The sequence below is a fragment of the Manis javanica genome, chromosome 9 (genome assembly GCF_040802235.1).
Source record: "Manis javanica isolate MJ-LG chromosome 9, MJ_LKY, whole genome shotgun sequence".
Lineage (NCBI taxonomy): Eukaryota > Metazoa > Chordata > Mammalia > Pholidota > Manidae > Manis > Manis javanica.
In genome coordinates this window covers 124,507,532-124,535,265 of record NC_133164.1, presented here as the reverse complement: position 1 = coordinate 124,535,265, position 27,734 = coordinate 124,507,532, and the positions used below count along the sequence as shown (strand labels likewise).

Sequence of the window (27,734 nt, the reverse complement as noted above, 5' to 3'; positions counted from 1 at the left end):
AACTCATACATTGTCATACAATAAGCTTTCGTAAAAGACACAAAACATTACTAGACTAAGAGCCCCACTCCGTTCTCTCCCCTCACAGAGGGTGAAGAAGTGGACTCCACAGCAGTGGGCTTCCCCCCTCGTGTGCACACAGGCCCCGCCCGGATGCCGCATGGAGCTGCCCTGCGAGCCGGCCCCACCAGGCACATGGCCCTGGGCTCTCTCTCCAGCCTTTGTCCCTCTCAGCACCAGGCCCTCAGCACCTGCCCCTTTGTCCTCCCCATCCAGCCCTGGTTGTGCGTCTTAAATCTCGTTTAAATGGCCCTTCCTCAGAGAAGTCTCCCCAGATACTGAGCAGATATGGTTTGGGGATTGTTTTCTTTGTACTCTGCCGAGATACTTAGCATCGCTGAACGCGTCTGTCTCATTTTGTCAATGTCCTTCTCGCCCATCAGCTCCTGGGACCAGGACCCATGCTGCACCTCCAGTGTCGGGGCTGGGGCAGGGGTTCCGCGCCGAAGCACCAGAGGGCTGACCGTTTCAGGAGAGGAGGGCTGCCGTGTCAGACACCGGGAGGAAGGTCATCCTACCAGTGTTCCCGTCCCCACCAGCCTCCCGAGCGTCCCCCGCTGCTCAGCTTCGCTCCTGGTGCTGCCAGCAAGGCCAGCTTTCTGAAAAGGTGGCGTCCTTTAGACTTCCAACACCTCCCAGGGAGATTTATCTTCCAGATGTAAACTGAAGTGATCTCCCTGTTCGACCACTAGAAATACTCCAATGTCCTTCAAATTCACTCAGAATAAAACTTTCAACCTTCCTCCTATCCCCTAAGGGCCCAGCACAATCTACCCCAAAGCCCACCTCCCCTGATGTTTTTCCCCCCACAGACAAGCCGCCACACTGGCCCCCATGGACTCTGTCAGACAAGGGAGGGGCGGGAAAACCACCTCTACAATCACCACTTGTGTGCCAGCTCTACTGTGCCACTTCGCATTACGGCTCACTGGTAAGCTTGTCAAGAAACTGGTGTCAGAGCCAGCAAAACACCTCAGCAGTCCTACACAAAGGGGCCCAGTCCCCACTGCCTTGACCTGTGCTACTCAAGGGCCGTGTGCTGAGCATGGCACTGGCCTCCCCGGGCGTGTTCCACGCACACCGATGGGAGGGTGCATTTAGTGAGGAGCCTACGTGTAATGCGAGGCATTTTGGGAGACTATCTGGAGTTGCTCAAATACACAGAGCACAACCCGCACGAGAATCACACTAAGACAGAACTCATTTCTTACCTGATGCAACAACAGTGCTCGCCCACAACGTATTTTCTATGCTGAGACTTTCATGAATGGGCGGATCACTGTCTTCCTGTTCACAGAGAGAAAAGGAAAAAAGAAGCAAATCAGCAACTTCTGTCTGACTCACACCTCATATTTCTACAGCACTGAAAACAAGTTCACCAGCTGGACCCAACTGGACAGCAGTGAAAAGGTATTGCTGACTTGGGGTGGAAAGGGAATACACAGAGGATTCTGGAAAGATGGCAGAGCAGGGGGCAGGGGAACCTCTCCCCACCTGGACGACCACACGGCCAGAATCCACCTGATGGACCAGTTTTGGAACTCTGGGGCCTGCCGAAAGCTTGCGATTGACAGGTAAAGAATTTGACTGTCATTCTGGTCCATTTTGGTCAATTTCAGTTATGAGCACAGTAGCAGCAACCTGTCTCCCGCACACTTATCATTTAAGATATGAAACAAACAGTTCTCTGGCATGAATTTTGAGATATTTTCAGTTACACAACAATTCCCATGTTGATCCATATCCCTGGACTGTAAGCTAATAAGGATGGTGTTGAATTTCATCTTCTGAACACCCAGCACAGACATTAAATGTGTCCAGCACGTGAAGGAGTCAGAGAACAAGCAGATACGGAGCTGTCCCTCCTGGCACCCCTTGTGAAGCCAGCAGCCTGCTGCCCCTGCTCAGCCGTCCTGTGCTATGGCACAGCTCTGAACCACCTCCAGGCCTCTGCACTTCATCAACTGACCACACGTACAAATGGGTATAACTTTGCTAGTTTAAAACTGTTGTTACGGTTCGCTTAATATGGAAATGCTTAAACTTACTAACACATGCTTATCTTTTAGTTTTCTCATTGGGTCAAGCTCTAAGAGAAACAGCACATTAAAAAAAATATAAAAACTTCATTAAGGTTTTCTGAACTGCAAATAAAAGGTTCTATACAATTTAATTCTAGAAATTTAAGTGTGTTCTCCCATTACTCTTCTGCACCTATTTAATCATGGGATGCTTTTTGTCTAACACAATCATGTCTTGAAGAACACACAAGAGCCATGCAGTCCCCTTTCAGTTCTGTAATAACAATGATGGACTTTAAACATTAAACATTTTTTTAATATTGAGAAAATTATTGTAATAGTTCTTTACCAATCTGATATAGTACAGAATAGATTGGGAAGATGGGAAAGAAATTATCTCCAAATAACTTGCTTTTTGAGTCCCCCTCTCTTTGATGTTACATAGTTTGAAAAGATAAATTTGCTTTGGGGAAGAAGAATGCAAAATGTTATAATTTCAAGCTCTTTTCTCAATAGTGTACCTTATTTAACAAACAGTGGAGATCTGCTTTTTAAAAGGAGAATATTTTGATGGGAAAAGACATGAATAATGATGTATACTATGGTCTGCAAAAGAAATTACGGCAGAAGGTGCATTACAAAAAAAGAATATATGGGAATATAGTGTTTAGGGATGAGGAATACTGCTAGTATTTCAAATAGGCTAGAGTTATAAACTCCAAACCTCAGAGAGAATAACTATGTCTTGAACACTAAGGGACATTGATGCCATCAGTAATAGTGTGGGCCACTCGTGGAACCCGTCAGTCAGTAGTTCAGGCCACTCTGGCACCGCTCTCAGGCAGGTAGAAGCAGGCAGCGCTCCGGGTGCGTATTCGTCAGACTCGGCACACACAGCGGGGACACAGTGCTGCTGCCACAGGACTTGAACTAATTTGCTCTGATTCTTATTATTTAGGTTGACACAAAAGAAACATCTATTTTTGCCTTTGTATATTAACTGTAAAAAAGGAATGTAAAGAGAGAACACTTTTCAAAATGTTCAGCTGATATATTAACTGAATTCCATTTTCTACTTATAAAAGTTGTTCCTTAGTTTTCTTTCCTCCTTTTTGAAAAATGCACACAGAAATAAAGACATCACCTTAGATAATCAAGAACTCGAGAACTGGTATGTTTAACATGAGCAACACAAGACCCTCTCAGAGATAGAGCGAGGCAAGGACAGGCGGCCCTCGAGCCACACGCGCTTCTCGGGGTGCCGAACAGTCCACACAAGGGCAGCGTGTCCTCACTCGTAAAGAGCCTCGTGAGGTCAGGCCCCTGCAATGAGCCCCTCTGTGCTGTCCTGGCTCTGAAGCCAGCTGCCCTGCTGGATGGCTTTCCTACTTGGAGGGGACCGAAGCTCGCAGTGTTTTCCCCGCACTTGTTCTGCATGTCTGAGCTGCAGGCCGATCCCACCTGCCCCCCTAGCTGGCCTGCACACTTTGGGAAGGCTGTGGCCACAGGGCCACACTCAGGTGGCCGCCATCCCCCGAGGGAGCCCAGAGGAGTCTCTACAAATACCAACCGTGCGACTTCTCCTCTCAGCTGAAAACCCTTCCACGGCTTCTTCCTCCTTTTGACAAGACCCCCCAGTCCTCCCACCCGCGCCTGCACACTCAGCAGCCCTTCCCGCCCCCGTGTGAACTGTGCTTCGCAGCCCTGCTGCTTCCAGACACGCTTCTCGCTCACGTTCACTCTGCCTCCAGTGCGCTTCCTACACTGTCCAGCAAACGTTTCCAACTTTTAGCAAGTGATAAGCAGTATAAACCTGTGTAACACAAGGGAAGAAAGCAAATGATATTCCAAAATATTAAGAGTGCTTAACAACTTTGTTATTGTACTAAGGGGGCCTTTGTGTAAAAAAAATACTCTTTGAAGAACACAAAAAACATCTTTGCTCTCCTCAGGACTTATTACAAGCCACGTAGCGCAGGGCATCCTTCCTGTGCCCCATGAACACCTTGCACCTGCTCTCACTGCAGCGCTGGTGGGGATCGAGGGACCACGGAACGCCCACCCCCCCTCCAGGGTTCACGCCTTGTCCGGCCATAACACACCCTGAGTAAAGCTTTCCCAGATGAGGACAACTGCTCCTCACCCATCAGGTGGCCACAAAGGAAACACAGCTGACTGCACCAACAGAAATCTTTAAAAAATTACTGCAGCCATTAAAAATACAGGCCTATATTGCGAAAACCCCGTAAGTCCTGTAAAGCACTTATACTGTCCGTGTAAACCATTACAGGCCATGGTCACTGAGCCCCCCAAACCCTCCAGCTCACCAGGAGAGGGGCCTCGGGCTACCGACAGACCCATCCAGCTGAAACACACCTGAGGCTTTCCAGTGTTAGTTCAAAACTTGTTTGAATCATTATGGATTTAATTATTCCTTCAAAATAAAGGTTTATTATTTTTCACTGAAACACACAATGAATATATTTGTATTTAACAGAAGATTTAACTTACCCTGGTAAATGTGCCTTCAAAACTATGAATATCCAGTTGTGGCTTTGGAGCATAAACGTAAGCACTGATAGAGAAAAGGTCCTGGAATACAGAATATCTGAATTAGCTGTTATAATTAAATACAATTTCTTGGAAAATCTTCAAAATTACCAAATATTATTTTTCATATATTATTTACCACAAGTGATGTTTGATTTTCTTCTATTTTGCGCGCCGACACCATGAAAGAGGAAGGAGAGTGACTGACAGGAACACTGTCTATGCTCCGCAGAGGTGTGGGGGCTCTCTAGACCCTCAGGGGTACCTACTGCGGCCTGAGGACAGGAGCGGGCCAGACCCACTCGGGGGCAGCTTATAAAACACATGTGACCTGGTGCCCCGCAACTCCAATTCTAAAGATGGAAGCTGTGTATGAGTGTTTAAAAGTTACGTGGATATCAGTGTTCTGAGGGATTCAAGTAATCATCACAATCCCACGTAAGTTTTATAAAACAGTTCAGTGAACTCCTGGATTCATTTACATGTGTGTGTTCCAGCAGCTACTACATTCGCTATAAACGAACGATGCCCTCCGAGCAGCCATGGAGACAGTGCATTTTCTCTCAGGTGCCGGAACCATGTATCTCCATGACCTGTACTTATAAAACTGTGTGGCAAGATTTTGACTATTCACATGTCACAATTACTTTCACAAAGACATACGCTTCAGGTTACTCCACTCACTGGGAACATGTAAGTTTAAACAGTAAGTCTCCCAAGATGAGATCTTAAATAGTTTCTTTTAAAATAATTAGAAAAGTAGGTTTGTTGGTCCAGGACGTTTAGTTTTTAAAACTCTACACAATTTTACCAAAGTAACACCAATTATATTAAATGTAAAATGTATTCATAATAAGTTTTAATGATACATGAATATTTTTTTACCAAGAGATCACAAACAATACTGAAACACTTCTTCGACAAAACCATAGCCCGTGTGGAATTTCGCTCAGGCTACCCGCCTGCCACCCCAGGGCAGAAGCCTAAAGCATACAGGTATGACGCGTGCCTGAACTCTTACAGGGCGACGCAAACGGCAGCACAGACATGAAGCGACCAATTAAGTTTGCTACAACCCAACTGTACTAGTGTATTTTTCAAAGTGATTGACATGGATTGAAGTAATATTGGGTAAATTATATCCACAAAGGGAGATACTCATACTCAAGCTTTCTAGGGTAAAGTTTTAAAAGTCTTTTAATTCTTGATATGTCAGGTTTTTTTTTAATATTCTTAATTGGCTATCAGAAAGGTTATACAAATACAATACAGAAGTTTAAAAATGCTGTCTTTACTGAGGGCCTGAAGTTTAAGTGAGGTAACACTGACAGCGTCCACATAAACGAGGAGTGGACAAACCCTGGCCTGCGTCTATCCCAACGGCACAGGACCGACGCGACCAGCGTCCCTGCCCTCACCGAGCGGGCACCTCTGGTTTCTCTGCTGCTCTGAAGAAGCCTGGGCCTTCTCTGCCATCTCGTACTGTGGGGCTAACAGCGGGCATCAAGAAGACCTGCAGGGAACTGAAAGGCACCCAACTGGGGAGCCAGAGAGCCCCTGGAGAGCTTCTGCACTATGACACAGCAGCCCAGTGACTATACCAGTGAATGACAAGAGGAGAGAGCTGCCTGCTTTTTAAGCCGAGCTCACCGCGCACCCAGGTAAAGCTTCCTGGGGCCACGCCCACTGGGAGGCTGCAGCCCCAGCCCGGCCTGGCAAGAGGCCGGCCCCCCGCCGCCCCCCCCCCCTGCCCTCGGCACTCCCTTTCGCTCAGGCGACTGCGCTCCCCACCGGCCCTGCTCCGGCCTCTCCTGACACCGGGTCTCCCACGAGCTTTCACTGCACAGCCTGGAAGTCTAACCATCCCGAAGGGGGATCCCAGACCCCAAGCGCCCCCACCTCACTCTGCTGCTGACCCGATGCAGGCTGGCAGTGCTTTCAACAGCAAGGCAGGCAGTCCAAGCTGAGGGCAGGAACAGGCTCACACGTCACAACTGCGACTGGCACAGAATTTGAACTGCTGGGAGGGGCGCAAAACACGGAAACATCCTGGACACTGAGTGCGCCATCTGGGTTTGTGCTCTGATGGGCCTGAAACTAGGCTGCCATCAGTCCCAACAGGTGACCTCTGACTGAAGCCACAAGTGGGGGGCCCATCACAAGGACAGTGACCTCTACTGCCCTTCTGCTTCAGGGGCGTGTCACTGCTGTTAACTTGTGGCTGGCACCCTAGGGCACCTGCAGTTTGCAGCCAGGCCCCACGAGCCAGGCCCCATTCCCTCACCCTCCTCCTGCACACAAGCCTTAGTGAGGTGGTTCAGCTATGAAGTGCTGCCGTCCCAGAAGGGGAGGGATCTGGTCTGGGCGAGACAAAAGATCCGACGAAGGGGATGGCAGCTATGCAAAAGCGCTCAGAAAAGGTCTGAAGACTCAGGTTTCCTCTTGACCGATTCCTAAACATGATATGCCTTCCTGGGTAAGTAACATGAAATATTCTTTCAAAAATGCTTTCTTTTCTGCACAAAACCCTTCCAGATGAAAGGTGTGTGGCAGAGGGGAGGGTGACGGAAAAGACAGGCCTTCTACATGGTGCCTGGTGCTCCCCTAACAACAGCAAGCAGACAAAGCTCAACAGCGGGGAGGCTCAGGGGAACCGTTCACACCAGAGGAAGAGGGCTTGTGCTGCCCCTGCCAGCCTCTGCAGCCTTCTGGACCCTCAAAGTCAAAGGGGCTGCTAAGCGTACAGCACGCCTGACAGGGGAGGTTTCCCCAGGTGTACTTCATGGGGAATGGGCACTGCCCCAGCTGGCTATGGCCAGGGCCGAGTGCACACGTGACCACATCAGAGCAGGCTGGTCTCACCCAGGGAGCTGAGGCCCTAGAATAACACTGCCAATACTTTTGCTGTAAAGACGCATTGGCCAAGGGAGTGGCTGTGCGGAAACCTTAACAGAGCAGGTCTACTCACAAGCAAGGCAGGCTCTTGGCTGGGGTCTGGGAGTGGGGATTTCGGGAGGGTTCCCACCATTCTTGGATAAGAAAGGCTCACTGTGCCTGAACTGTTTATTCAAGCAATAGGGTTCATGCTGAACACCTGCTTTCCTTCTGGGAGTCTGGCATTTTGATATGTGCTGGCCAAGGATGGCTACGGGGCCAGCCCCTGGTAAACACCCCCATGAGTGTCCAGAAGCTTCCCTGGTGGACAGCATTTCCCATGTCCTCATGTGTTGCTGGGGGTACCCGGCACATGTTATGTGAGCTAACTGGGGGACCTGGGGGCCTGCATTCACCAGTGTGCCCTTTCCCTTGTGGGCTGTGTCATGTCCTCCACTGTAATAAGCCACAGCCTTGAGCAGGACTACATGCTGAGTCCTGGGAGCCCTCCTGAGGAGTCATCAAAACTGGCCCCCCAACACAAAGAGTTGGCCATTTTTATAGTTTTGGTTTTGTTTTTTAACTGAGAACAAAAGCTTTAGCATCACTGCTAAAACTCAGACAGGAAATCATACACTTCAGACATGAAGAACCAGAGGTCAGAGACTAGGGCAACCATGGAAGCTGAAGAGTGAGAAAGGAGAGAGAGGCCCCAGCAGAGCCCCCCGAGTCCTGCGCACACGCCCGTTCTGAGCCCTGAACTCATGCACAGGGTGCACGTCAGGCACCCAGCTCGGCTGCAGACACTGAGCACAGGCCTGTGCGGCGCCCACTGCAGGTAGGAGAGGCTGCAGAGCGCGACTTGGGCTAAGTTACCTACCAGTTAAAACAAACCCGAACAACAACAAAAAAAACCCAAAACTCTGCAGAAGAATATAACAAAATTCAGACTCTCTACAATACTATCACTAATAATGCTAAGGTATAACCCAAATTTCTACTTATGAATAAACAAGAACTCAAAGATGATTTCTGAGATGATCAGACATCAGAATTAAGAGATTAGAATTTCAAAGCAGTTATTATAGTATCTCAAAGACTTGAAGGAAAACATTCTCCTAAAGAATAAACAAACAGGAAACCACAACATAGAAAAAAAAGATTTTTAAGAAAACGAACCAAATGGAAATTCTAGTATTGAAAAAATACATCTGGGATAAAGTCATTAAATGGGCTTGACAGCAGATTGGAAATTACAGAATAGAGTCAGTGAACTTGAAGGCAAATCAAGAGATAATGAGTGAAGAACACAGAGAAAAAAAAGATTCTGAAAAGGATATGGTTCCAGTGCCCCTGAGAAAATACCAAGAGGTCTAACATGCTGGTAACTGGGCTCCTGGAAGGAGTGGAGTGGGGAAGAAAGACTATTTGAAGAAATAACAACTGAAAATAAGCCAAATTTGTTGACAGCCACCAATGTACAAATTCAGGAAACTCAGCAAACCCTTAAACAGACAAATAAAATTTAAAAATATCAAAGCCATATTGCTAAAAACCCTAAAGAAAAATCTTGAAAATACATGGTGAAAGATGACATCTTATACAGGGAACAACTATCAAAATTTTAACAGCAATTTTTCATTACGAACACTGGAAGCAGAAGACAGTGGAACAAAATATTTCAAGTGCTGTTAGGGAAAAGAACCTGATAACCAAGAATTTAATATTCATCTAAAACATTCTTCACAAGAACAGGTGAACTAAAGATATTTTCAGATAAATGAAAATGAGAATTCAGTAGTAGCAGACATACACTACAAGAATTGTTAACAAAAGTTCTTTAGGCTGAAGGGGAATGATACCCAGTAGGAGCTCCAGTCTTTAGGAAGGAATGGGGAAGAACAGAAGTGGTAAATATCAAAAAAAAAACAAGAACCCTGTTTATTCACTTAATTTCCTTAAAATACAGATAAAACATTGGAACAGTTTACAATATACATAGATATAAGAAATATATAGTATTTCTTATATATATGTATAGCATAAGAAAGTATGTAAGTGCATTTAAAACAGACATACAAAATATGCACAATATACTTTTAGCATAAAGGATAAGTGGGGTAAATGGAAATATTCAAAGATAGGGCTCTAGCATTTTAAGTGATTCAATTTAACTTTTCATAGCACACTTACAGTTAAATGTGTACCGCAATCTCCAGCAACTGCTAAAGAAGCAAAGCAGAACAGCTAAAAAGCCAGCAGACCAGTAAAACAGAATCCTAAACATATTCAAGTAACCTGAAACGGGGAAGGATGGCCTGAGACCCTGGGGTAGGCTGCGGGCCTCCGGGCTGCAAGGAGGCAGCTGGGAGGGAGCCTCAAAGAGAGACGGCAGGCCTTGCGGAAGGGCAGGTGCATAGGGACTGAAGGGGAGTCAGGTCTGGAAGCACTGCCCCTAGGAGGAGGGGCCACCAGGGGTCACGGGCCCACAGAAGGATTCCAGGGGGGCAGCAGGAGGCATTTCTCTGTCTTGTCTGTGGGGACGGTTTCACAGGTGCAAAGGGCACAGTTTAATTATGTGCAATTGGTTTGGTGATTTTACCTCCACACAGTTTAAAGCACACACATGAGATGGTTACAGGTGGCATTAGGATCAAGCTAGAAACGTGACCATTAACGTCTCACATCTCTGGGCCGGGTTCCCGGAGACGCAGTTGCTTCTCCTGTGGCTGCTTCCTTGCTTTCATCTCAGCCGTCAGTCTTTCTCGGAGGTCTGTCTGCAGCTGATCTCTCTTCATGGCTTCTGTCCGGACTGTAACGCTCTCTCACATTTGTATTTTTTCTCTTCTGTTCCTGAAACACCTGCTTTGCCTAGGCCCAGTTTTCGATGGGTACCGGTCTGCCCCATCCCCGCGGCCCTTGTGCATGCCCTGCACTGGGCCTCCGGGGAGGAGGCAGGCCGGCCATGATCCCCTCGGCACCTACACAGAGCCTTCCACCCACAACACTCTCCTCTGCCGAGGGGGCGCCCGCCGCGGGCCGTACGTCACGCTCCATCGCTTGTAGACAAGACTCTTTGGCAGAAAGCGGGCCCTAGACTAAGGGTGACAGGCTTCTTCCACACCTAGAAGATGTTCAGTTTGCTGTCTGCATTTCATCTATTTCCTACTTTAATGTAGGTGAGTGAGGGGCATAAAATTCCCATGCTGCTTAGAGTTCCTTGAGGAATAAGTGGGGAAATAACTGATTCTAATAAAAATGGTAACCTTAACACCACTTTCAAATGGAGCACCCTGTTCAGAGGGCAGTAAAATCATACAAGAAAACTGGTGGGGAAGTTTTAACACACACCACCCAGGAAGAAGCGTAAGAGGAAACCAAAGAAACTCAGCAGAAAACAAGTGAAGAAATGGTGTGACAGAGACTCTCTCCACCATTCCTCCACCTCCTTTCAAAGAAAAAACTTCCAGGTTTTGGATGGGCACCCAGCTCCCCACTACAGAACAAGCCCCCAGCATTCTCCCAGCGGGAGCTTCACTTGGCAGCAAAGCACAATGACAAGTGCCAGGTGCCAGGCCTGTGCTGCCTGCCCGCTGGCTAGGCTGAGGGGAGCAGCCATTTAGGACATAGTTGAAAGCCACACATCAAGGATGACACAGCTGCCCTCACAGCCTCGGCCCCCCACCTCTGGGCCGCTGAGGGAGAAAAGCTTCTCTTGACTTGAGGTGCATCAGCACCACGAACAGAAAGCACTTTCAGTGCAGAGCAACAAAGGACTTCGACTCCAAATATGGGATACTTCCAAGATCTTGGAAGGGATGAGCTCATGGCTGAGTAATTCCAAAAATTACTCTCAAAATGACCCTCCATAGAAAATAGCATTGCAGCTACTGAATTCAAGTCACAGTGGAGCTGTGACTCAAGTCTACAGGGCCACTGCCCACACAGTAAGTGCCATTCACGCCCCGAAGCTGAGGATGCTGCTAGCAGAGACCTGCCAACAGAGGGAAGGTCACGCATCCTCACCCCTGCCTTCCAGATGCTGAGAGCTCGGTTAGCTTGGGAGCATTCATTCACAGACCTTTAAGGGGCCTGGAAAATACGTGCAGATTAATTTTCAAGCTTCTAGAGAACAGAGGTGCTCCGCCACACAGGTGGAGGGTGAACACGTCAGCTCACACGGCGGGCCGGCTACCAGCTCAGGGAGCATGTTAATGGAGCTCACTCTCAAGCTATTAGGGCACACTAGTTTACAAGAGGAAATACACTGCATGATCATTTCAGACTTATGAAAATAAGACTAGACTGTTTAGTAAGTATCCAGATGCTCTTAGGACAAGGCAAGTTTGAGAATCATTCATCATTTGAGTATTACACTGCCACAGCAATTTTCAAAAAATGAAACCCTCATATAACAGACTACCTCTAGATATGCAAAAACATAGAACAAGCTAGTAAGAGCGCTCATTCCCACATGCACATGAGCATTCAGAGAAGTGCATTTCATCTAGTATATTAGACACCAAATGACTGAATAATGGCACAATAATGAGAATGTCATTTGAAGTCTTTCACGATAATTTAAAAATCATTCTCAAGTTCTCAGTGATGTAGGAAAGCCTCTGCTATTAGGTCAAGGGCAACATTTGGTCGCATTACTTAAAGGTCATTAAAATACATCCTTAATCATAACATGTGGCTCATTACAATTAAAATTGCCTTTCGTTCAATAAAACTAATTAAATGTAAATGGTATTGTTTACTGCTATATGGATCTTTTGAAATAAATCAGCAAGTCATGATTTATTGACAATTACTGTGACCTCATTGTTGTTAATAAATTTGCCTGATCACAAAAGCCAGCAACATATTCCTGCGTGTCTACAATGCCTGAAAAGCGTATCTTCTGGACGCCTGTGCAGCGGTGGGGAAGGGGACCCACTGTGCAGGACCTGAGCAGAGCGCGTGTTGCACAGTCCACTGACCCTGTAACTGTGCCCCACCAGGTGCTCTGGGAATACAGCCAGGCTGGAGAGGTTCCTCTTGGGGTGGGGCAACGCTTCAAGAAAAGCTCTAAGGTGTGCAGGTCTATTCTTGGTGTCACAATGGACACCATATAACACAGCTAGTGACACCAACAGTCCTCAGATCCATCACATTAGAAGTCAAAATGAGTGACAGTTATGGACAACATTAGCTACTTAATGAAAAACCAAATTGCGTTGCCTATAACCATAATGATAAGAGCTTTCTTTTCTATGGAAAATAAAAATCTATACATAATATATTAAATTATAGGGAGCTACAAATTTAAACTGATTGATGAATCAGAAATACAGTTAAAGTTCCTTTTTTCTAGGATATATTGCGTTTTGGTATTAGGTCATATCAAAACTTTAAATGTTTTCATTTTCCACACACTTACTTAACTCAAATACTTAGTCACACTCTCTATCAAAGTGTATCATCCATAAAATTTTTAAATTAGCATTATGTGAATTGTATACTATGACTTTGTAAATATTCTGAAATTTATACATATCTCTAATAAAAATGAAGAAAACATCCTTATAAATAATATTGAATATAATAAAAAGTCATTTTCTCTGATAGTGGCAAAGAAAAAATACTCAAAAATATAGATAATAGCATAGTGAGTGGGATTTTAACTACCTTCCGAAGACGTAATTTACACGCGCTACACTGCACATGTTTAAAGTGCACAATTCCCTGCCCAGGCCTAAGACATCACCACAGCCAAGGTGGGGGCACGTGTATCACCCCTCCGAGGGCCTCCCTCCCCGATTCTCAGGCGCCATCCCAGCTGACCCACTTTCCTAAAATTCTCTATTAATGTGACCACACACCATATGCTTCTGTTTGTTTTGACTGACTGTGTCTGGCTTTTCTTTCACACAAGTTATTTCTAATACAAAACTACCTTTGCACTTTCTTTTCTACCACTCTTAGCAAAATTAAATCTACTACAAATAACTGTTTAGTGCGACTGTTTTCAAGTGTGCACTCCAGTGACTCTAGAATTCTTGGAAGTGAGGCTCAGGGGAAAGACTCAGAGGGTGGGGCTACCACCCAAGCATGACAGCGAACAGAAACCCTTTCCAGTCATTTAGGATTCATAATCATTACTCCCCCTTTAATCCTGAGAGATTACTGGAGGATGTATGCTAGAACAGGAAGACGGACACAAAGGAGGAAATCTACAACTGTGAAACAGCACTAACCCAGCAATGGCCTCGAACTACATTAGAAAGTCAACAGGCTGCAAGAATGTTTCAGGTAAAAACTAACTCATTTTAACAAAAAGCAATAGAATTGTAACCTGGATGTCTTAAGAAAGTGCCAGGACAGCTTCATTTGCCATATGAAAATAAGAAAAGCCGGCTGAAACCCTGTAAGAATCTGAGTGAGTCTGGGAAAGAGCTCAGAGGCGAGAGGTGGCCTCAAGAAAATGCAGCCTGTGTGAGGTGAGGCACCCACTACAGTGTGTGATAGGAGAGAACCTCCTTGCCCCTCACTCTTGTGACAATCTTTCAGCCATGCAGATTTAGTGACCCGATTAAAGTTCCTCCTTCCTCCCTAAAGGGGGTCTATGTGCAGGAACTTTTTTAATAATTATAACACCATACATGCTAATGACCCACTTCCGTCTTCGAGTACCTACTGACAAACACTTCAAGTGGTGAAAATGACACAGTACAGGTGGAAGAACAGCCTTTTGGATACAATACACAATCCATAAACATGAACGAAAACATATGAATATTTACCTAAATAAAATTTAAAACATGTATATGGCAAAAAATTATAAGGTAAGAAGTTATAAAACACACTGGGAGCCTCAATTCACCAAGTGTACAGCACAAGTTTGGAAAAGGGAGGGCCCTGGCACACCCACTCGGGGTTTGTGGCTCACAGGGTGCCAGCTGCTAACCTGGTGAGTGGGATTTAAGTTTGCTTTCTCACTAATGGCTGGATTCAAAATAAACAACATAGATTCAAGATTTTATGTGTAAAATAGGAATTATTTAGAAAGTAATCATTAAAATACAACTATAGAGTGGAAAGAGTCTAAGCATAAAACGAAAGGCAGTAATCACTTTATTTATATAAAAAAACTTTTATTGAAATCTATTTCACATATAATTGTGTGCAGATTTAAGGTGCACTACATGTCAATGGGATGCATCTCTGTACTGTAACATGATTGCCACGTAGCAATTATTAGCACCACTCACCTCTAACATCAATAACCATTTAAAAAATCATTTAAAAATTACTGGTAGGTCACTTTATAAAGACATGCTAAACTTTTATACAGACAAAAGGAACTATAAGCAAAAATACTTACAAAAAACTGAGAAAAATGGAAAATGGAAAATGACTAACAAATCATAAATAAAGGCCTTTTAAAAACACACAATGGAAAAAGGGACAATGTGAACAGAAACCTAGTATGAAGCTAAAAATACAAGAAATATACTTTCTTAGATAAGAAATGTCTTCAACCACACAAGCTAAAGCAGGGCGCCATGTCCACAGCTGGAGACTAGAGGAGGACAGGCCAGCTGAGGTGCACCCAGGAAATGCGTGGTGCTGTGGCCTTCTGCAGGCCACACTCGCAAAAGAAGCGACCGTCTTTGGATCTCTGACATTAAGTATAAAACATCAAAGCGCTAACTTTCACATTCACCGACATCAGGCTAGTTAACCTAAGTTATATTTTGTCAAATACCATGCAGCTAATAAAACCCTTGCAGAGACACATATTTTATAACATAAAAAGATGACCCCAAACCTACTGCTGAGTAAATACCCAACAGGAGACGAGTATGTGTAGCTTTATGTAGCCTTGAAAGCATGGTAGGGACACTGCTGGAAAGAATTTATACTTAAATGTGAGTGGCAGCCAAGGCTAAGTGGTAAAATTAGGAGTGTTTCTCATCTTTTTAATGATTTAATTATTTTCAATGGACATATTACTATTACAATCAGGAAAAAACAAATCTCTATTTCTCTTTGGAGACAATGAGTCCTGAGAGAGGACTGGTCAGGCTGATGTAAACGGCAGCTGGGAGGTGGGAGCACAGACGGCAAACGTGCTCTCCAGGGCAGAGGCAGCAATGCCCAGGGAACGCCCCGGTTTTTTTTAAGTTCATGTTCGATGAACCACCTTTTAGCTATAGTTTGAAATGTCAGGCAGCTTGGTAGTTCAACAAGTCATTTCTATTCCTCCCTGTAAAGTAATCAACACAAGATGGACCAAAGCAGAGGGCCTCTGAACCACAGGCAGTTCCCACAGCTGCCCCCGAAGGTCAGGCCCCAGGTGAGGATTCAATTGGCATCGCAACAGAGGGGACCCTGGGCCCATGGAACACAGTTCAAATCTAGCAGCCTACACTCTGCTCTGTATGGCCCCTTGGGGTAAGAATGGTTTTTTATATTTTTAAAGGGTTGCAAAAAAAATGGAGAAGGAGCCAGACAAGTCTCTGACAGACACATTATGTGGCCCACGTTCTATGAGATGATGACTAAATGGGCAGAGAGAGAAAAAGAAACTCTCATTAGGAACGAGCAGGTTTTGGAAAAGGCATAAAACATACAAAGGAATGAATTTCAACCTAGAGTCCGCCTACAATGGAGGCAACTGAAAATACCTAAATAATCAAAACATTTCAAAGTCTTACACTGTCAAACACACTCAGTTTCCAAAAAGCCCAGGACACTGGAGAACAGGGTCGGCTCCTGTTGCTCCGTGGCTGCCAGCTGTCTGCGGTCTCAGTGGCCACGCCTGTCCAGCGCAGCCCACGCAGCGGGGGCCCATCAGCAGGGCCCAACTTCCCCAGGTGATTCTTAGACAATGCCAACGTTTATTTACTCTCCACTGAGTGTCAGCAAATCATGTCAGATGAAGCTTCTCTTATTCAGATAGAACACTATATATAACACTAAACAAACACCACATGGCCACAACTATGGTTTTGTTACAACAACAAAAAAGATGTGTATGAGCACAGGAGATTCTCAGCATCTGTGAGAAATCTATTTCAGAGATTATTTAAAAAACAAAATTTGTAAGTATTATTCTGAGTCCCTTGCCTATTTCCCAGGTGTGCCTTGCCTATTTCCCAGGAAAAGAAACACTCAGCACTGGCCAAGCAAAAGGGTGGAAAGCGTCTTGTACCTCCTCTCTGCTAAGAGACACAGGGACACTCCGCTCCCTCCTAAGCAAAGAGGATTCTCGACCCTTCTTGACCCTCAGAAGGGAAGCTGGTGTGGAGGTGCATCTCCAAGGCAGGAGTAACCGCCTAGATCCCACAGCCCACCAGAGCTGCCCTGGGACCAGTCACATGGGGCAAGCCAGTGACAGTCATGGACTCATCCGACCCTGCTCAAACCTCTCAAGTTCAAAGGTCACTACACTGAGACGGTTTAACCATAAAACCAAAAGGAAAGGGAAAGAAAAGAAAGAAAAACAAGTGTCAAGCCAACAGCAACATTCAAAACTATACCCAAAGCAGGTTCTGTGCTAAGACACCACAAAAATGGGCATAATTTCCAATGATCACTCATTAGTAAAAAAGAAATCATTAAAAAAAACTACCAGTGCATTAAATAAGTTAGCTGACACAAACAGAAACGAACTCACTACACAGAAAAAATCACTCCACATGACAGCTATGGCAGTGCTCACCCCAATGGCCGGCAGCCTCTGCGTGCAGCTCACTGCCACCTTCGGCTTCCAGTCAGTCTCACCATCAAGCTGATCAGTTCGAATAAAACACGATCCTTGGGATTAGACAAGAAAATTCCTGAGTTACAGATACTTTAAAACCACACTTCCACAACACAGTGAGAGACAGAAACATTGTATCTAGAGATTCCTACTAACAAAACCCCTTAAAAGCCCTTATTTATTTGATTCATCAAATGAATTTGCTGAAGATACAGGTCATTAACTGTTTCATCACTAGTCTCATCTTGGTATTCTTGAATATTAAACTTTAATAATACTTGGTGCTTTATTTTAGAAAGACTACACTGATCATTTCTACCTTAAATTTGTGTTAAGTATAAGTAAATACATAAAAATATTCAGGAGTATGTGAAGTACCTTTGCTAATAAAATAAATGATGCATCATCATAAAACATTTTCACTAATAAAAACACAGTTAGAGGGCGGAGCCAAGATGGCGGCGTGACTAGAGCAGCAGAAATCTCCTCCCAAAACCACATATACCTATGAAAATATAGCAAAGACAACTCTTCTTAGAATAGAGACCAGAGGACACAGGACAACATCCAGACTACATCCACACCTGTGAGAACCCAGCGCCTCGGGAAGGGGGTAAGATATAAGCCCCGGCCCAGCAGGACACGAGCGCCCCTCCCCCCAGCTCCCGGCGGGAGGAGGGGAGTCAGCAGGGAGGGGGAGGGAGCCCAGGACTGCTGAGCACCCAGCCCCAGGATTCCGGACCAGAGCACAGACACAGTGCATGCATGGGGTCCTGGATACTAGGGAAACAGGGTGGCATGACCAGTGAGCGGGTGTCTGAGGCCGACGCCGAGCCCAATACTACAGAAAAAGGGCAGCAAGACCGGTGAGCGGGTGCCTGAGACCAGTGCTGGAGTACAAACAAAAGCAAGCGGCCTTTTTTTTTTTTTTTTTGAGAGTGCTTTTTGGAAGTCTTAAAGGGACAGGGACCCCAATACTAGGGAAACAGGGCAGCAAGATCGGTGAGCGGGTGCCTGAGGCCAGCGCCGGTGAACAAAGAAAAGCAGCGGGATTTTTTTCTTATTGTTTTTTTGTTTTGGCGACTGCTTTCTGAAGTCTTGAAGGGGCAGGGCGGGACACTTAGTCCAGAGGTAGGGAATCCGGGGATCTCTGGGCACTCTAACCCCCTGGGCAGCAGGGAGCATGGAGGCCCCTCACGGAGATAAATAGCCTCCTCTCAGCTGCTCCCCCTCCAATGCGGCTCCACCATATCGGAGCGGGAGCCCGAGCCAGGCCACGCCCACAGCAACAGCGGAGATAAACTCCATAGCAGCCGGGCAGGAAGCAGAAGCCCTGTCTGCGCACAGCTGCCCAGCACAAGCAACTAGAGGTCGCTATTCTCCCAGGAAAAGGCCACAAACCAACAAGAAGGGAAGCTCTTCCAGCCGTCACTCGTCCCAGCTCTGCAAACTATCTCTATCACCATGAAAAGACAAAACTACAGGCTGACAGAGATCACAGAGACACCAGAGAAGGAGATAGACCTAACCAGTCCTCCTGAAAAAGAATTCAAAATAAAAATCATGAACATGCTGATGGAGATGCAGAGAAATATACAAAAGCAATGGGATGAAGTCCGGAGGGAGATCACAGATGTCAGGAAGGAGATCACAGAAGGGAAACAATCTCTGGAAGGATTTATAAGCAGAATGGATAAGAGCAAGAGGCCATTGATGGAATTGAAACAAGAGAACAGGAACGCATAGAAGCTGACATAGAGAGAGATAAGAGAATCTCCAGGAATGAAACAATATTAAGAGAACTGTGTGACCAATCCAAAAGGAACAATATCCGTATTATAGGGGTACCAGAAGAAGAAGAGGAAAAGGGATAGAAAGTGTCTTTTAAGAAATAATTGCTGAAAACTTCCCCAAACTGGGGGAGGAAATAATCGAACACACCACAGAGATACACAGAACCCCCAACAGAAAGGACCCAAGGAGGATAACACCAAGACACATAATAATTAAAATGACAAGGATCAAGGACAAGGAAAGAGTTTTAAAGGCAGCTACAGAGAAAAGGTCACCTATAAAGGAAAACCCATCAGGCTATCATCAGACATCTCGACAGAAACCCTACAGGCCAGAAGAGAATGGCATGATATATTTAATGCAATGAAACAGAAGGGCCTTGAACCAAGGATACTGTATCCAGCACGACTATCACTTAAATATGATGGCGGGATTAAACAATTCCCAGACATGCAAAAGCTGAGGGAATTTGCTTCCCACAAACCACCTCTACAGGGCATCTTACAGGGACTGCTCTAGATGGGAGCACTCCTAAAAAGAGCACAGAACAAAACACCGAACATATGAAGAAGGGAGGAGGAGGAATAAGAAGGGAGAGAAGAAAAGAATCTCCAGACAGTGTATGTAACAGCTCAGTAAGCGAGCTCAGTTAGGCATTAAGACACTAAAGAGGCTAACCTTGAACCTATGGTAACCACGAATTTAAAGCCTGCAATGGCAATAAGTACATTTCTCTCAATAGTCACCCTAAATGTAAATGGACTTAATGCACCAATCAAAAGACACAGAGTAATAGAATGGATAAAAAAGCAAGATCCATCTATATGCTGCTTACAAGAAACTCACCTTAAACCCAAAGACAAGCATAGACTAAAAGCCAAGGGATGGAAAAACATATTTCAGGCAAACAACAGTGAGAAGAAAGCAGGGGTTGCAGTACTAATATCAGACAAAATAGACTTCAAAACAAAGAAAGTAACAAGAGATAAAGAAGGACACTACATAATGATAAAGGGCTCAGTCCAACAAGAGGATATAACCATTCTAAATATATATGCACCCAACACAGGAGCACCAGCATATGTGAAACAAATACTAACAGAACTAAAGGGGGAAATACACTGCAGTGCATTCACTTTAGGAGACTTCAACACACCACTCACCCCAAAGGATAGATCCACCGGGTAGAAAATAAGTAAGGACACACAGGCACAGGCACTGAACAACACACTAGAACACATGGACCTAATAGACATCTATAGAACTCTACATCCAAAAGCAACAGGATATACATTCTTCTCAAGTGCACATGAAACATTCTCCAGAAGAGACCACATACTAGCCCACAAAAAGAGCCTCAGGAAATTCCAAAATACTGAAATTCTACCAACCAATTTTTCAGACCACCAAGGTATAAAACTAGAAATAAATTCTACAAAGAAAACAAAAAGGCTCACAAACACATGGAGGCTTAACAACATGCTCCTAAATAATCAATGGATCAACGAACAAATTAAAATAGAAACCAAGGAATATATGGAAACAAATGACAACAACACCACAAAGCCCCAACTTCTGTGGGACGAAGCGAAAGCAGTCTTAAGAGGAAAGTATATAGGCATCCAGGCACACCTGAAGAAGGAAGAACAATCCCAAATGAATAGTCTAACATCACAATTATTGAAACTGGAAAAAGAAGAACAAATGAGGCCTAAAGTCAGCAGAAAGAGGGACATAATAAAGATCAGAGAACAAATAAACAAAACTGAGAAGAATAAAAGAATAGCAAAAATCAATGAAACCAAGAGCTGGTTCTTTGAGAAAATAAAATAGATAAGCCTCTAGCCAAACTTATTAAGAGAAAAAGAGAATCAACACAAATCAACAGAATCAGAAATGAGAATGGAAAAATCATGACAGACTCCACAGAAATACAAAGAATAATTAAAGACTACTATGAAAACCTATATGCCAACAAGCTGGAAAACCTAGAAGAAATGGACAACTTCCTAGAAAAATACAACCTTCCAAGACTGACCAAGGAAGAAACACAAAAGTTAAACAAACCAATTACTAGCAAAGAAATTGAAATGGTAATCAAAAAACTACCCAAGAACAAAACCCCCGGGCCGGAAGGGTTTACCTCGGAATTTTAGCAGTCACACAGAGAAGACATAATACCCATTCTCCTTAAAGTTTTCCAAAAAACAGAAGAGGAGGGAATACTCCCAAACTCATTCTATGAAGCCAACATCACCCTAATACCAAAACCAGGCAAAGACCCCACCAAAAAAGAAAATTACAGACCAATATCCCTGATGAATGTAGATGCAAAAATACTTAATAAAAATATTAGCAAACCGAATTCAAAAGTATATCAAAAGGATCATACACCATGACCAAGTGGGGTTCATCCCAGGGATGAAAGGATGGTACAACATTTGAAAATCCATCAACATCATCCACCACATAAACAAAAAGGAAGACAAAAACCACATGATCATCTCCATAGATGCTGAAAAAGCATTTGACAAAATTCAACATCCATTCATGATAAAAACTCTCAGCAAAATGGGAATAGAGGGCAAGCACCTCAACATAATAAAGGCCATACAGATAAACCCACAGCCAACATCATACTGAACAGCGAGAAGCTGAAAGCATTTCTCCTGAGATCGGGAACTAGACAGGGATGCCCACTCTCCCCACTGTTATTCAACATAGCACTGGAGGTCCTAGCCACGGCAATCAGACAAAACAAAGAAATACAAGGAATCCAGATTGGTAAAGAAGAAGTTAAACTGTCACTATTTGCAGATGACATGATATTGTACATAAAAAACCCTAAAGACTCCACTCCAAAACTACTAGAACTGATATCGGAATACAGCAAAGTTGCAGGATACAAAATTAACACACAGAAATCTGTAGCTTTCCTATACACTAACAATGAACCAATAGAAAGAGAAATCAGGAAAACAATTCCATTCACAATTGCATCAAAAAGAATAAAATACCTAGGAATAAACCTAACAAAAGAAGTGAAAGACCTATACCCGTAAAACTACAAGTCACTCCTAAGAGAAATTAATGGGGACACTAACAAATGGAAACTCATCCCATGCTTGTGGCTAGGAAGAATTAATATCATCAAAATGGCCAGCCATCCTGCCCAAAGCAATATACAGATTTGATGCAATCCCTATCAAATTACCAGCAACATTCTTCAATGAACTGGAACAAATAATTCAAAATTTCATATGGAAACACCAAAGACCCCAAATAGTCAAAGCAATCCTGAGAAAGAAGAATAAAGTAGGGGGGATCTCACTCCCCAACTTCAAGCTCTACTAAAAAGCCATAGTAATCAAGACAATTAGGTACTGGCACAAGAACAGAGCCACAGACCAGTGGAACAGATTAGAGACCCCAGATATTAACCCAAACATATATGGTCAATTAATATTTGATAAAGGAGCCATGGACATACAATGGCAAAATGACAGTCTCTTCAACAGATGGTGCTGGCCAAACTGGACAGCTACATGTAGGAGAATGAAACTGGACCATTGTCTAACCCCATACACAAAAGTAAATTCAAAATGGATCAAAGACCTGAATATAAGTCATGAAACCATAAAACTCTTAGAAAAAAACATAGGCAAAAACCTTTTAGACATAAACATGAGTGACCTCTTCTTGAACATATCTCCCCGGGCAAGGAAAACAACAGCAAAAATGAACAAGTGGGACTGTATTAAGCTGAAAAGCTTCTGTACAGCAAAACACACCATCAATAGAACAAAAAGGAACCCTACAATATGGGAGAATATATTTGAAAATGACAGATCCGATAAAGGCTTGACGTCCAAAATATATAAAGAGCTCACCCGCCTCAACAAACAAAAAACAAACAATCCAATTAATAAATGGGCAGAGGAACTGAACAGGCAGTTCTCCAAAAAAGAAATACAGATGGCCAACAGACACATGAAAAGATGCTCCACATCGCTAATTATCAGAGAAATGCAAATTAAAACTACAATGAGGTATCACTTCACACCAGTAAGGATAGCTGCCATCCAAAAGACAAACAACAACAAATGTTGGCGAGGCTGTGGAGAAAGGGGAACCCTCCTACACTGCTGGTGGGAATGTGAATTAGTTCAACCATTGTGGAAAGCAGTATGGAGGTTCATCAAAATGCTCAAAATAAACTTACCATTTGACACAGAATTCCACTCCTAGGAATTTACCCTAAGAATGCAGCACTCAAGTTTGAAAAAGACAGATGCACCCCTATGTTTATTGCAGCACTATTTACAATAGCCAAGAATTGGAAGCAACCTAAGTGTCCATCAGTAGATGAATGGATAAAGAAGATGTGGTACATATACACAATGGAATATTATTCAGCCATAAGAAGAAAACAAATCCTACCATTTGTAACAACATGGATGGAGCTAGAGGGTATTATGCTCAGTGAAATAAGCCAAGCAGAGAAAGAGAAATACGAAATGATTTCACTCATCTGTGGAGTATAAGAACAAAGGATAAACTGAAGGAACAAAACAGCAGCAGAATCACAGAACCCAACACTGGACTAACAGGTACCAAAGGGAAAGGGACTGGGGAGGATGGGTTGGTAGGGAGGAATAAGGGTGGGGAGGAGAAGAAAGGGGGTATTATGATTAGCATGCATAATGGGGGGTGGGAGAAAGGGGAGGGCTGTACAACACAGAGAAGACAAGTAGTGATTCTACAGCATTTTGCTATGCTGATGGACAGTGACTGTAAAGGGGTTTATAGGGGGGAACCTGGTATAGGGAAGAGCCTTGTAAACATAATATTCTTCATGTAATTGTAGATTAATGATAACAAAAAAGAAGAAAAAGAAAGGGGGATTACTCCCTGATAGGATAAAACTAACTGTAAATCAATGATTAATGCATGCTTTAAATATCCTTAATTTTGATCATTTAAAGGGTGTCAGATGATCAGCTATGGAAGTACATTTTTCTGGTAATATTCCTTTCTCTTAAAAAAAAAAGCAGTTCCTGTGTGGTGACCTCCAATAAGTTCTACACAATGGTATAAAGGGCATATCAAAGTGTGGGCAAAGGGTTTGTTTGTGTTTATAGAGAGGATCAAAGCCTAATTTGCCTACCCAGAAAACAAACTCAGATACGATATGAGGAAGAAGTTCCAACATCAACATTCTCTGGAAGAGTCATTCCAGAAGATGATCATCAAAAACCTTCAACAAAGATCCTGGCACTGCTGCAGTTGTAGCTGCATTCATCCCACTGGTTCCTGGAATTGCCATTGGAATGAAGAAGGAGATATCTAAGCTGGCCTGTGCATACAGTAAAACAACAAATTTGACTGGATCTATACTGTTGGAACTCAACCAAGAATTAGGAGAAGTGCAAGTTGTAGCACTCCAAAATCTTACAACTACAGACTATCTACTGTTAAAAGAACATATGGATGTGAACAGTACCCAGGAATGGGTTGTTTTAATTTGTCTGATTTCTCTCAGACTGTTCAAGTACAGTTGGACAATATCCACCATATCATAGATAAGTTTTCACAAATGCCTAAGGTGCCTAACTGGTTTTCTTGGCTTCACTGGAGATGGCTGGTAATTATAGATTTGCTTTGGTTATGTAACTGTATTCCTATTATGTTAATGTGTGTGTGCAATTTAATTAGTAGTTTAAAACCTATACATGTTTAAGTGTCTTCTACAAGAAGATATGTCAAAGAAATAATCAATCCTCCCATGTTTTCTTCCGTCTGCTATCTCTATAGCTTTTCTTCTTCCTTTCTAATTACAACCCTTAAATAGAATTTGTGTCTCATATCGAATTTACCGAGCATCATAATTCCTCCAAGTGGTAAAGATACCTCGAGACAAGTGCTGAGCATAGAAGCCACAGGGCATAAATTTGCAAAGAAGTAAAAAGCTAACCTTTTCAAACAATATGGCTTCTCTCTCACTTACCAACTTTACATTTCCCTGTATGGCCCCGGAAGATGACTGGTTAGCCAGAGACGGGTAAGATTCCTCAAGGGAGGAACAACCTAAGACAGGCACAGTCGCAGGGGGGCCATCAGGTGAGAAACTGGGGATCAACAGTGGTGAGGCTTAGAACCTCACCCCCCGTTTTGAGAGAAATCTTCTGCATCTGTGGATGTTTTAATGCCCTTGTCTAGCTTGGATTAATACTTAGTCCATAGGCACACACCTGATCATCTACAATTGCTCTCTTACAGCACTAAACTATGTTTTCTACCTTTATCTTGCATCTACCTACCACTTCAGCATTTTATTAAAAATAATAATAATTATAATTATAAAGGGAGAAATGTGGGATCCACATATAAATCAAGTATAAAAATCAAACGAATATTCATATTTGACCTGATTGTTTATAGTTCATAATGCATGATCAAAACCGAAAGTTTCTGTGATGAGTGCCCTTGTACTGTTCACCATGTAACTTATTCACTATGTAAGAATTTGTTCACCATGTAAGAACTTGTTTGTTATGCTTCAGAAGATCAGAGATGGATGAGAATTAGGCTTGGGGTGGATTAATGATTGTGCATTGAGTCCCCTATACAGAATTTTATTGTTGCTAACAACCATTTGATCAATAAATATGGGAGATGCCCTCTCAAAAAAAAAAAAAAAAGAGGGAGAAATGAAGACATTCCTGGATAGATGAAAGCTGGGAGTTGGTGACCACAGACCTGCTCCACAGGAACTGGCCAGGGAGTCCTGCAGGTGAGGTGAAAGGGCACCAGACATTAATCTGAAGCCAACTGTCAACACAGATCTCAGTAAAGGTAAACACATGGGCAATTACAAAAGCTGGCATTATTGTAACAATGGTTTGGAACTGTACTTTTTGTTTCTACATGATTCAAGTGGTTAATAAATTTAAAGAAAAAAGGAATTATAAATGTAAAAGCTACAATTTCTGTAACTTGGGTTTGTAACTCAATCTTGTTTTCTACTTAATTTAAGAGGCTAATGCATTAAAATATTAGTCTATGTTTTTAGATATCCAACATATAAATGAAGATGCAGTTTTGCGCCATACACAACCAAAAGGGATGGGGATGGAGCTACTACGACATGGACAGACCTGCAGGACATGGTGCTGCGTGAAGTAAGCCAGAGGCAGAAACATAAACACTGTAGGATTCCACTTAGATGAGGTTCTTAGAGGAGAAGTCAGAATCGTAAGGACAGAAAGTAGAATGGTGGCTGCCAAGGGCTGGAAGTAACAGAGACTGAGGAGTCATTTTTTACTGGGTATAAAGTTACTGTTCTACATGATGGAAAGAGTTATGGGGATGGATGGTGGGGAGAGCCACACAAATGTATTTAATATCACTGAACTGTACACTTAAAAGTGGTGAATATGGTACATTTACGTTCTGTGTATTTTAACACAGTAACAAAAGAAAAAAATATTTTAAAAAAAGAACCATTCACCAACCTTGAAAGAAAAGACAAAATCAGTGATTGCCGAGATGAAGTGGGGGTTAGAGATAAATAGGCAGAGAACAGAGGATTTTTAGGGCAGTGAAGTTAGTTTGTATGCTACTATAATGATGGTTGTATATATTTGTCCAAACCCACAGAATGTAACCAAGATCAAATCCTAATGTGAACTAAGAACCGTGGCTGCTCCGATGTGTCACTCTAGGTCCATCAGCTGTATCAGATGCACCACTGTGATGAGGATGCTGATAATGGGGGAAACTGTGCATGTGAGAGCACAAGGTATATGGGAAATCTCTGCACCTCCTTCGCATTTTTCTGTGAACCTAAAATAACTCTAAAAATTAAGTCTAAATTTTTTTATACAAACATACTCAGATTAATATAGAGTGTATCAACCAAAAATACTATATAAACACTTGATCTTTGCAATCAAGAAAGAAACGCTGCAAATAAGTGGAACTGCCCACATTTCAAATATTTGCACACTTGCAGAGATGGAAACTTTTAATTGTACTTTCCTCATATTTATCTTCCAGGGCTTCTCTTCCCCTGTCTACCAGTGTTTGCATCTATCCATCAACTTCATTTAGAACTACACTATTGACTGACGCTGGTCAGCACCAGCATAGCCCTGGTGAACAGCTGACCGCATACGTGGTTGCTTAACACAGCTCACACTATGACAGCTATGGGCCATCTGCATTTCCTCTCCACTTCAGCAGCTAATTTCATCAATAACTGATCTCATGGCTTTTTCCTTTTATCTGGAAGAGGCTGCATTGTGCCACATCAGCTTTCAATAATTATCACTACAGCAAAACAGAAACACTAAATAAAAGGTTTTTACACTATTTTGAAATAGTTACCTATCAATACTGACAATTTCAAGTGCCCTGCATGAAGCAGGTTTTACTTAAAGGAAGATATAGAAAATTTCTGCTAACTCAGTAACATTACTGGTAGAGGAAAAAGGGGTGAACAGCCTTACAAAGTCTTTGGCTGCTGAGGGGCTGCTGTCATCCAGTAAAGGGAGAGCCTATAATTTAGAACTGGGGAGGTTCCTAAGTTGTTGAGCATTCAGAAAACATCTTCTCATAGAGAAGATATTGGTTAAATTGTTGTTTGATGTCTAATGGAACCTGTAAAAGCTCACTTATTC

At 43.4% G+C, this 27,734-nt stretch overlaps 1 protein-coding gene across 9 annotated transcripts in view; it reads right to left on the bottom strand.

Annotated features, from left to right (window-relative positions):
• The window catches only part of ATP9B (ATPase phospholipid transporting 9B (putative)), a 212,593-nt gene that overhangs the window by 106,016 nt on the left and 78,843 nt on the right, over positions 1 to 27,734 (bottom strand). For all 9 annotated transcript variants that reach the window (XR_012121287.1, XM_073213253.1, XM_073213259.1 and 6 more), the window contains 3 exons: positions 17,218 to 17,312; positions 4,593 to 4,673; positions 1,272 to 1,347 (listed from right to left, as the gene is read on the bottom strand). Coding sequence is in view for 8 of the 9 variants with exons in the window: in XM_073213253.1 (XP_073069354.1) it covers positions 1,272 to 1,347; positions 4,593 to 4,673; positions 17,218 to 17,312 (252 nt within the window). In the remaining variant the exon portion in view is untranslated. The remainder of the gene's footprint in view (positions 1 to 1,271; positions 1,348 to 4,592; positions 4,674 to 17,217; positions 17,313 to 27,734) is intronic.